The following is a 12,376-nucleotide window of genomic DNA, read 5'->3' on the forward strand; positions in this document are numbered from 1 at the left end:
CCGAGGGTCACGACTAAGCTATTACAGTTTAATTACTCCAAAGTTCTCACCTTTTCCATTTGGCAGTCCTTGACTCCGCTCGACTCTCTCCTCGTCACCCCGATGTTCACAGGTGATTTACTGGCTGTGGTGATTCTCTGAACTTTCGGAATATCCTGTGAAAAGAAGAAAAAAAAGTGGGAGAATTTTTCAGTTTTTCAATCAAACTTATAGTGAATATAGTGTTGGAGGAGCAAGAAGTTGTTCAGAAACCCTGGGGGGAGGAATATCTTACAGGGATGGTTCAGTCTAGTTTCATGTTGAGGTGAAATATCACCTCATCCTGAGTTGTCCTCATAGACCAGTAGTGAAAGGCTTCTCTGTTTCTCCCTTCTCCCCTTTCTTTGAAGTTTCTCAGAGGAGATTTTGGCATGTAATTCCAGTGATGCCTAAACAAATGCTAAACAACCGTCGGAATCCTGTCTCAGGGTTCCTACAAGTTTCAACAAGTCAGATGTAAGACTTTTTTTAGACCTCGTTGAATAGAATTAGACCTGTCAACACCATATGGTAGCTTTTTGTCATCCTCGAGGTGATGCAATTAGGGATTTCACTGCCATACAGACAAAAAACGAAGCGATTTGGCATTTTTTTGGTTCCAGCTTGATTAATTTCTGCGTAAATAGATGTGGTCGGACTGATTTCCTTGCAGGATCTCATTTTTAAGACCTAACACCACATTTTTAGACCAAATAACTGAACTTTGAGACCTTTTTAGGCCTTGTAAATTGGATTGCTGGATTTTAGACTTTAAGGCTTTTTAAGACCAGCGCGGGAACCCTGCTGTCCATACACAGCTTCCCCTAACAGCTTATGAAGACAACTAAGATAAGACGGCAGATGACAAGGTGGTGATATGGTTTGTTTTCATTTAACGGCCTTCCTCAGTTGGCTTCTCTTTCAGTCGACTCGGTTCAACCCTTCTCTATGGGACATGTAGTCTTGTGTACCTTTCGCTCAAGACCCCTATTCAGTAACATCTGGCCAGTGACACGTGTGAGAGAGAGCCCTGCCAGACACCCGGCCGCCTCAATAAAGGGACGCGGCACATGCGCCATTAGATCCTTTCCACTCTTCCCTTGTTGACTGCCCTAAGTGCTCTATAGTTGTGTTCTTGTAGCTAGCTAACTTCCATTATGCAGGGAGTTTATTATCCCAAGAATAGGTTCGGTATGTCCAGCTGTTCCACCCTAATCGCAAGCTGAAGGACCCATGGTTTTGGTCCGTGAAGGCCCAACCTAGTCTTACAAGGACGGCCTTACAATGTGTTGTTGCTATATTCGGAGTGCTGCCCACTAGAGGTCTTTATTGCCTTAAGTGGAGGCTATTGAGGTGTGGGATCAGAGCTGTGAGATTGTACTTTTCCAATGTCCTCTCTCTACAATATAATGGACTGCACTTATATAGCGCCTTCATCCAAAGCACTTTACAACGGCCTCTCATTCACCCATTCACACACACATTCACACACCAGTGGCGGCAAGCTACCATGCAAGGCGCCGGCCCGCTCACTGGGAGCAATTAGGGGTTGGGGTTCAGTGTCTTGCCCAAGGATAGCTCGACATGTGGCCAGCCGGGGCTCGAACCACCGATCTGCTAACCTTGCAATCATTAGACGGCGGCTCTACCTCCTGCACCACAGCCGCCCAATACTGATCAGGGCAACACCGTTGCTATGGTGAAGATCTACCAGTAGTACTGAACGACTTCAGCTCCTCCAGCCTCCATTCACTAACCAACCAATCAATCAATCAATCAATCAATGGAAATTGACGACCGCAGTAGTGCAACCCTCCTCTGCCACAGTTGCGTAACCTCTTGGGAACCTACGCAGACCCCTGTCATTGTTGTCATGGAAGCGTGAATCAGTCCATCCTATAATATGCACTCAGTTTGCCCCTGGCACCACTAGGTTACGTTATGCCCTAACGTAGCGTTTTCGTTCCTAGAGGTCTTCCTGATCTCCGTCAGAGAACCTGGGTTACATTTTGTAACCTTTAGCTTTTCCCCGTCTAGACCACAATTTAAGTGATTTTTCCACTTTTTTTAAAATCAAATTTCTCTCCCATATCTCCCATATTTCTCTCCCAATTTTCTCTCCCATATCTCCTGCAAGCGTCACCGGCATGTAGCAGGTGTTATTGAATAGGAGTCTGCAGTGAAAGGCACACAAGAGAGCGTCTACCCCCCTCATAGTGAGGGGTCCCCCTCATCTCCTTCAGAGGACTGGGGTTACATTTGTAACCTCGAGGCACTGACAATTGAAGTGATTTTTGTCCAGGTGAATTAATGAAAGGCATGATCACCCTTTTTTTTTCTTTTCGTGCTTTTATCACAACTGTTTCAGAGAGGCTAAAAACCAGCCATTGTTTAGATAGCAATGCCATAGTAAAGTTGTGATATATATTTGTTTATTGTAGGCTATCCGCTGAAGAAGCTAACAAGCAAACTACCATCTGTCTTTATTTTGTTTAATAGTAATTGAATAACAGCTAATTAGATTAGACAGCTGGTAAAATGAGAAACAACACTATGTTTAACAACTGCTTGCGCTAACCTTTATTTAAGGCTAATGTATTGTCTAATAATAACTGATGACAGAACATTAACTTTTGATTACTTTTTTACTTGTATTGATTATTATTACATTTGACAGTGTCAAACTATTTTTATTCCATCACTGTCATGCTTTCCAAACGAGTTCAGTGAATGTTCTGACTTGCTTCTTGACGTAACCTCTCTCAACAAGGTGGACTATTCTAGTTTTTGACAGCAACCATCAGTCACTCAACCATTCAACTGTGAAACTATGGGATATGAGTGACTTCTGAAATGCTTTTCAGCTTCCTACGTTCAGTAAGTTTATTTCTGCCTTTGAATAGGTGCAAGAGACATCTTGTTTTTTTTTACAAGTTAATATAACTGAAAAGAGGCATTGGTAGTGTCAAAGGAGATCATAGTCTTTCCAGCACTTTCAACTTACAACGTAGTGCCCGATGTAAGTAATGGTACAGTGAAGCAGTGTCGGACTCAGGCTGTTTGAAGGGCACCTACTGCACAACATGGGACCCCATCAGTGCACATGGTCAAGTTTAGACCATTGGGAGGGCAGCCAATAGGGCACATCCTCTAATTTTCGTCACTCAAAAGGACATTTTTGCCACTCAAAAGGGCACTTAAGAGAGACGTTTTTCAACCGTGGGGGCACCAGGAGGGTGGTCGCCCCCCCTGAGTCCGCCAGTGCAATGAAGCATATTTTCTTTATTTGTTGTTTGAAATCAAACGTAGATGTATCAAAAGCTTAGATACACACTCTGGATTCAAGGGAGCTCTGCTGAATCTTACATTGGTTTCACCCATTCAGAAATCACAACACATTTTAGACACAGTCTCCCTTAAGGCCAATGCACACAGCGTGCGATTTCTGTTGCGCGACAACATTCCATTGCAACGCACACGGCGTGCGATGCGATTTTGTTGCGCCGCAAAATTCCATTTTCAACTCACACCATTGAAGTCTATGAGAAATCGCACACTGTGTGCATTGGCCTTTAGGCCACCAAAAGTGATGGGACAGATTCATCAAATGTCCAAATTAAGCACTCATGTTTAGTATTTGGTTGACGTTCCTTAGCATGTAATAACTGCCTGAAGTCTGCTACCCATTAGCCCCACCAGACGCTGGCTATCTTCTCCTGTGGTGCTCTGCCAGGCCTGTTCTGCACTGCAGCCACCTTTAGTTGTTGTTTGTTGTTTTGAGGACGTGTTGCTTTAAGTCTGCTCTTCAGCTAATTAATTAGTTAATTATCATTTGGTCTTGGCCAGTCAACGACTTTTCAGTTTTTGGCCCTGAAAAACACCCTAGTTGCTATGACAGTATGTTTTGGGTAAGTGACCTGCTGTATGATGAAGCCCTGTCCAATGAATTTGGAGGCGTTTGCTTCTACTTGGTCTGACAAGATGTTTCTGTACACTCCAGGATTCATACGGCTGCTGCCATCAGCAGTTACATCATCACTGAAGACAAGCGAGCCGGTTAGAGGGTATACATGCCCAAGCCAGGTGGTTATGCTATGGATATTGGGCCGTACCTTTTTTTCTCCACACTTTACTCTTGCCATCACCGTATTTTATTTTATTTTTTTAAATAATCTGTATTTTATTGAATTTTTCAATAAACACTTGACTTTTCTTGACTTATAAACGTATAAAAGACGTATAAAATGGTAACAATATCACCAAATAAGTCTTGCTGTCATCAAACAGAAATAATACAGAGATAAAAGGACAAAATATAAAAATAAAAATAAAAATAAATAAAAAAGCACCCATAGATCACCTGTACATTTTAATCTTTGTCTCATCTGTCCACAATATCTTTTCCCAACATGCAGGCTCTTTAGGTATGTTTTTTTTTGGGGGGGGTTTGCCTGTTTTTATGGCTAATTAGTGGTTGGCACCTCTGTAGCTCTACTGAAGTCTTCTGGGGATTCTGTGGAGTCTCTGACACATCGACGACACCTCCTGGAGAACGTTCTTGATCTGTGAGACAGTTGTTTTAGGTTTTTTTCTTAATCATGGTGAGCCTTCTTCGGTTATCCACTGTAGAAGAAGTCTTCCTCGGCCTATCAGGCGGTTTGTGATTTCTCACCAGTGCTTTCTTTCCTTTTAATGACTGTGGGGATTTCGGTAGGTTTCAGATTTTGGCTTGTGTTTCTGATTTATTTTTCTCCCTGACATTTATTGAAGTCCCTTTGGTCCTGATGTTGACAGACACTAATAGCATACTCAAAAAGTAAACCCGAAGCCTGGAATTAATAATAGACCTTGAGAGCTCTCTGATGACTGCACAAATGATGTGACGGAACACACTTGACAATCCAGAAACACCGATCAAGCCAATTCTCCCGTACTGTTTGGGTCCTGCGTACTGTTTGGGGATCCTGAAATAGTGGATGCTACCATGCATAACAAGTGTTGTCTTTTCTGAATGGTGAACCCAATGCATACATCTGTCAATCAAGCTGAAAATCTGTACTTTAACCTCATAGTAAGTGTTTGATTTTGAATAATTTGGAATATCGAGTCAAGACAACAAGAACTGTTTCACTGTCCCATTACTTAACCAAGACAGTCCTCTATTTTCAGGAGTTCAAATGTAATTGGACAAATTAACATAATCATAAATAGAATGTAAATGTTCTAATACTTAATATGAGAATCCTTTGCAGACTGCCTGAAGTCTGAACCCATGGACATCACCAATGCTGGGTTTCCTCCTTTGTGATGCTTTGCCAGGCCTTTACTGCAGCAGTCTTCAGTTGTTGTTTGTTCGTGGGTCTTTCTGCCTTTAGTTTTGCCTTCAGCAAGTGAAATGCATGCTTGATTGGGTTGAAATCAGGTGATTGACTTAGCCATTGCAGAATATTCCACTTCTTTGCCGTAAAAAAACTCCTGGGTTGATTACGCAGTATGCCTTGGGTTATTGTCCATGTACTGTGAAGCGCTGTCCAATCAACTTTGTCTGTGAATTTGTCTGAATCTGAGCAGACAGTATATCCCTAAACACTTCAGAATTCATCCGTCTGCTTCTGTCTTCTGTCACATCATGAATAAACATTAGTGACCCAGTGCCATTGGAAGCCATGCATGCCCATTCCATCACACTGCCTCCACCATGTTTTACAGATGATGTGGTATGCTTCGGATCATCCAAGCATTCTCCATTCTTTTTTCTTCCCATCATTCTGGTACAGGTTGATCTTAGTTTCATCTGTACAAAGAATGCTGTTCCAGAACTGGGCTGGCATTTTTTCAATGTTTTTTGGCAAAGTCTAATCTGGCCTTTCTCTTCTTGAGGCTTATGAATGGTTTGCGTCTTGTGGAGAAACCCTCTGTATTTGCCCTTGTGATGTCTTCTCTTTGTGGTAGACTTGGATAATGATATGCCTTCCTCCTGGAGACTGTTCTTCATTTGGCTGGATGTTGTGAAGTTGTGGGGGTTTTCTATCATGTAAAGGATTCTGCGATCATCATCCACCACTGTTGTCTTTCTTCCGTGAACATCCAGGCCTTTTTGTGGTGCCGAGCTCACCAGTGCGTTCTTTTCTTTCTCAGTAGCCAACTGTTAATTTGGCCACTGCTAATGTTCCCACTGTCTGTCTGATGGATTTCTTTCGTTCTTTACAGCCTAAGGATGACCTGTTTCATTTGCATTGAGAGCTCCTTTGACTGCAGGTTGTGCGTTCACAGCAACAGGTTCCAAATACAAACGCCACTCAGACCTTTTGCTTGTGTCATTGCTAAAGACTAGAGGTGTAACCCAAACCCTAACCCTAGCCCTAACCTTAGGCCGAAACCCTAACCCTAGCCATAACTGTAACCTTAGGCTTAACCCCAACCCTAACTCTAGGCCTGACCCTAACCCCCAATGTGGAAAATAAACTCACTCACTGTTTACCCCTTGACTTATTTCAACAGGAAAAACTAATCAAAAAGGAAATAGGTTGAGAGGGAGCCAATGACATTTCCCATTTCTCCTCAGGCGCAGTGCTCTAAGCATTCAGGACATCATCTTCCATTACTTGGATGACAATTGCATCAGTTGCTATCGGACCCCAAAACTTGGCTTCCTCGCTCACCCTGTTAAATATGAAGCAACTTCCACTCCGATCTCGCTGATCCCTGCAACCTCGCACTAATGAATCTTTCACGAGCCGGGGATGGGGCGTGCGTGTGTGCGTGCGTGTGCAAGGCAAAGACTGGATGTCTTATCAGTGGCGTGGACTGGATTTTAAGGCCCATTATGTTTTCAAATTGTGAGCATGAGACTGAGCGGGGGATGAACTGCATGAACTTGCACAAACATCCAAGCACTTATCCACTTTGGAACCCAAAGACACAAAACGGAGTTCAGCATCGGAGTAATAACCTGAATATATTTTGTCACCCAGAAAAGAATGATGAGCCTTGTACGCTATATTTTGTATAGCCATTGTAGTAGTTCATTTTAATGATGTTTCATTATGATCGGAGTGAACACAGAGGAATGTTTGCCATGCTTCGATTAGCCATGCTCACTGACACATCTGCGCCTGTCCAACTGGATGGTTTTAGCAGCTATTCATACCTATTTAATACCTAATTCATACCAAAAAAAAATCACACCACAGAAACTAGGCAGAGGATAGCGGCTGATGGCAGACTAGCGAAAGCCACAGCTTGCGCTAGCATATTGAGTCCATCCGGGAAGTCCGTGTCCAAAAAGGATGTGCGCCACATGGCCGTCGGCAAACAGTGATTTGCGCTAAACCCTCTCAAGAAGAAATCAGGTCCAACAACACAATTTCACTTTCCCATGCTCAGTCAGTGCTGTTTTGTGTAAAAAAAAAATCCCCCCTGTCTCCCATTCTGACCATCCTTGGCAGTGATTTAGATGAGATGTGGGCCCACTCCACGAGAACAGACAGGCAACAGCAGATGGAGCGGCGCAGTAATCTGTACAGTGAGGGCTCCTTTCTGATTCGCCTAGCAGACAGTAGGCGTGGATACAGGAGAGGAGGAAGGATAGCGGCTAGCGTTGCGCTCTCAGGATAGAGTGGAGCTATTTGTATGCTAATCAAGAGAGAAGTACAAACTTGATTTGCATAAGTAGATCCTCTCTCTCTCTCTGCCGTCACCTACTTGCTGCTGTAGGATTTCCTTCGGTTGTCTTTTCTTTGTCAAACACTTTCTTTTTTTTTTATCCTTGTTCAATTGGCTCACGGTAATGAAAAAGGGGGGCTGGCAAATTTACATCTGCCATAATGGAGTCATCTTCTGCTGCTATGAACATAGACTCGTTTATATCTTGGATTTAAAGCGGCTATTACATTGATTTTTGATATATGTTATAATGCCTCAACGAGGCAGGAGGGGGTTCTCAAGTGTGATGAAGAGCTGTATAAAGCATCTTCTGGGTGGCACATATAACGCCAAAGCTCTACTAGACATCCGACACACACAGAATTGCTGAATTAGTTGTGACAGCATGAGAGAGAAAAGCCTCTTAGAGAGAGAGAGTTCCTGCCCAGGATCGCGACAGTTAAGATGCCACAGTGTAGAGAGGCCGACTTGATGATTTCAATGTGACTTCAGTCGTTGTTTCCCGAAAATCTGAACCAAGACAATCTGTGATTAAGTCCAAATCAACTCCGCAGGGCGTTAGATGAAGACGTCGCGAGTGTACAGTATCCTAAAAAGAACAAATGAGCTTTCATTTAAAGAAAGGTCCGTAAAGTCACTGAGAGAGCTGTTATGAAGCTTATTTAAATCGGTGCCCTCAAAGGCTTGATTCTCTACACTTTCAACTAACATTACCACATATCCTACAGTGTACTTCACATGTTAGAGTGAAGAAGACACAGTGACAGTACCCTCCTATCAGCGAGAGTTTTACTGTTTCTGAGGAAAGTAACAATGACCTCAAGACCAGCTCCACAACTTGAAATAAAGTTGAAGTTGAAATAAAATCTTGACTCTTTTCTCTTCCACCCTGCACTATTTAATGGTGCAGCAATGATAGATTATAGGAAAATGTGGGTGACCTCTATGATATTCACATCATTAGTGACATAGATAGCACATGGCAAACTTGATTATGAATCCCTCCCCAGGGATTAAGTCCTGGGCCTTTTGTGAAGTGCTATTATGTAAATGACTTTAAGGGTGTGTTCTCACTAGAACATTTGCTTCACTTGGAATCAGAGTTTAGGATAAAAAATCGCTTTGCTCTGCGTCGTTTGGAGCTGTGAGAACGCGCATTCGAAGTCGCTCCCGGAGCAAACAGCCGACGGATGCTCCGCTTGAATAGCGTGTGGGTGGTTTCGCTCCGATTAGAAACGACGCATCGAGGCTGTCCATAGGAAAACAACAGCGCATGCGTGTTGATCTGGATAAGAGCGGGACGAACGGGGAATTTAAAAATGTTCTCACCAATCAACTACCACGTCTGTTGCTTCGATTGCGTATGTTACTTCGTTTACATCAAGGGCTGTGAGAACGCAAATCAGAGAAATAATTTATGCATCAATGTTGCAAACTCATCCACTTGCTCCGGGTCCTGATTCAGCTTTTCATGTGAGAACATGACCTGAAAGACACTAAACAAAGCATATGCCACAGCGGATTTTAAATACGAAGCTGCTGGATTTGGACGTTATTACTTCAAACTACTTCCTGAATCGTCTGTGTGACAATTGGCTTTAGTAGTGATTCTGTTCAGGATGACTCATCTCTGGGGAGTGACATTAATCAATGGCATCCACTAGATACGCCAGCCCTTAGAGGTGAGGTGGTCGCCAACTTCGGCCCCGATTTCTAAATCGAACATCTACATCAATGCTGTGTGTGTGTGCACCTATTGATCTGTGGTGAGATCTCTGGCTTCAATGCCACACATTGGTAGAACAGAGATGAGATCCATATTGTACATAATGGAAAGCACTTTGAGCACCTGCAGAAGTGCAAGGCTATATATTGTGTATCCAATGAAAGCATTGTAAGTAGGCTATTGCTCCAAGGTCAGGTTGATTGTTTCATTAGCGAGACTAGTGTTCAATGACAGCAGTGCACACTGAGAGCAGATATAAACAACACGAATGAGCGACTCTTCTGGCTAAAAGTTGAATGGTTACTTTGTAAAAAAATATGAATGTTCTGAAAACCCCTGTCTGTTTGTATAGGCAGCTTACACTCAGCTCTGATGCACACACACACCCCACCAGACATGCCACCCGTGGTAACGAAACAATTTCAAAAACTATAACAAATTCTAAACAATGTGCAGTGCTGTATCGAGCTATGGTTGAATGGATATCCAATGAAAGCATTATAAGTATTGCTCCAAGGTCTTAACGGTAAATGGACTGACTTATATAGCACCTTATTCCAAAGCGCTTTACAACGGCCTCTCATTCACCCAGTCACACACCAATGGCGGCCAAGCTACCATGCAAGGCGCAGGCCGGCCCGCTCATTGGGAGCAATTTGGGTGTCTAGTTTAGTGTCTTGCCCAAGGACACCTCGACATGTGGCCCAGCCGGGGTTCGAACCGCTGATCTGCCAACCTTGCGATCATTAGACGGTGGCTCTACCTCCTGCGCCACAGCCGCCCCCCATAGGTCTGGTTGACTGTTATTATCATTAGCGAGACAGACATAGCTGTTGTACAGACGGCGGTGACATTGTCTCTTACCTTGGCGTGTGGCTGCTGGAAGGTGACCCTGGAGCTGTTAGCCAGCGAGGAGTATCTGAACAAGGGAGTGGTGCCGGGGAACCTGTGGCCGCCGGTCTGCTGGTTGTGCAGGACGGCAGAGAAGCAGATATGAACCGTGTCCTTCAGAGCCTTCAGCTGCGACTCCTGTCCCACGACACAGACAGATACACAGTATGTAAGTAAGTAAGTAAGTAAGTAAGTAAAGCTTTATTTATATAGTGTGGTGACCCACTTTACATAAGACATTCCCTAGACTAGGGAGGAGGTACGGCTCCTTTAAGACAAGGAGTTGAGAGTTCAACCCAGGTGCTTTCTGGGTAGTGTTTACTGTTAGTTATACCTGTTGATACACGAGAGTTTCACGTGAAGTTGTTATTACGCTATGCTGTTGCACTGTCATACTATTGCTGCTGTTCTGAAGTTGGGAAGTAAAACGTCGGACTCGACAACCTGTCTACCGTCTCCTCGTTTCTACTCACTCCCACAATAGCACCTTTCATACAAGAAATGCAGCTCAAAGTGCTTTACAACAGGAATAAGAACATAAAAGTGACTATAAAAACATACTGTATATAAAGACATATACAAGCATAGAATGAATATAAAAGCAGGGGAAAAAAATGTAAAAAGAAAAAGTAAAGATAAAATACAATAAAGATACATTTAAAAAAGGGAAACAATGTACAACCTCTGCTCGTTAATCTAACTTTCCATATCCCTTTCATCTCCCTACCTTACACAGTCTTTCTGTACTTCTCACTGGCTTTCCACCAGCACCACAAACATCAGTTTTTGGAAAAAGTATGAGCGGTACGACCGTGATTTCTGTAGTTTTACTCCATGTATTCATCCATTCATCCGTCCACCCATCCATCCATCCATGTATTCATCCATTCTTCAGTCCACCCATCCATCCATCCATCCATCCATCCATCCATCCATCCATCCATTCATCCATCCATTCATCCCTCCATCCATCCCTCCATCCATCCCTCCATCCATCCATCCCTCCATCCATCCCTCCATCCATCCATCCATCCCTCCATCCCTCCATCCATCCCTCCATCCTTCCATCCCTCCATCCAACCATGCATCTCTTGATCATCCATGAATCCATGAACCATCCATGAATCCAATAATTGATGTATAATGAATCATTTGAAAAGATAGTGTAGGCAACATTTGTGACATTATAGTACGGTACCTATCTCTATCTTAAGCTTGATCTACACAATCTGTTGTACAATAATGTGGAACATGGACTCATCTCCAGATTAGACTGCTTTCTTTTCTACGTCTAAGAACCATTTGACAAACTTTGATTCAAGAGTGAATGGATGGATGGATGGATGGATGGATGGATGGATGGATGGTTGAACACCACTTCAATATGTGCTCCACTTCCTCTACAACAACAGTTAAGGAAATCACCTCGGCCCTCAACAAAGAGCAGCAGGTGGTATTAAACCGGGTCACTGAAAACAAACGTGTTCTGAATACATCTAAGACTATAAGAGCGTTGTGTTAGGATCAAAACACTCCTGAAGCTATAAACCACAGCTGGATCTGGTGATGAACAATGCTGCTGTTGGGCAAATACAGGAGACAGAGCTTCTTGGTGTAACTTTAGACTGTACTGAACTAATATGGTCAAGACATAGGTAGGATAGATAATAATAATAATTCATTAAATGTATATAGCGCTTTTCCGAGGCTCAAAGACGCTGACAACATGGGAGGAACGGAAAACACAGAAACAACAAGCAACAGAAAACATGGGCACATAGAACACAGAGTTAACGAACGGGGAGGGGGGGGTGGTAGGGTTAGGGGAGATGGTTAGGGGTAGGGGAGGTTGTATGCATGTCCAGGGGGGGGGAGGGGGTGTGGCAGGGTTAGGGGAGACGGTTAGGGGTAGGGGAGGTTGTATGCATGTCCAGGAGGGGAGGGGGGGTGGCAGGGTTAGGGGAGATGGTTAGGGGTAGGGGAGGTTGTATGCATGTCCAGGAGGGGAGGGGGGGTGGCAGGGTTAGGGGAGATGGTTAGGGGTAGGGGAGGTTGTAAGCATGGGAGAACAGGTAG

General features: G+C 43.7%; 1 protein-coding gene across 1 annotated transcript in view; it reads right to left on the reverse strand.

Moving 5' to 3' along the window:
- The window catches only part of luzp2 (leucine zipper protein 2), a gene marked incomplete at both ends in the record, with an annotated part of 150,820 nt that overhangs the window by 12,217 nt on the left and 126,227 nt on the right, over positions 1–12,376 (reverse strand). Inside the window, 2 exons of the mRNA XM_080544767.1 lie at positions 51–155; positions 10,274–10,438. Of these exons, the coding sequence (XP_080400893.1) occupies positions 51–155; positions 10,274–10,438 (270 nt within the window). The remainder of the gene's footprint in view (positions 1–50; positions 156–10,273; positions 10,439–12,376) is intronic.

Source organism: Nansenia antarctica (genome assembly GCF_963989245.1).
Source record: "Nansenia antarctica genome assembly, chromosome: 14".
Taxonomy (NCBI): domain Eukaryota; kingdom Metazoa; phylum Chordata; class Actinopteri; order Argentiniformes; family Microstomatidae; genus Nansenia; species Nansenia antarctica.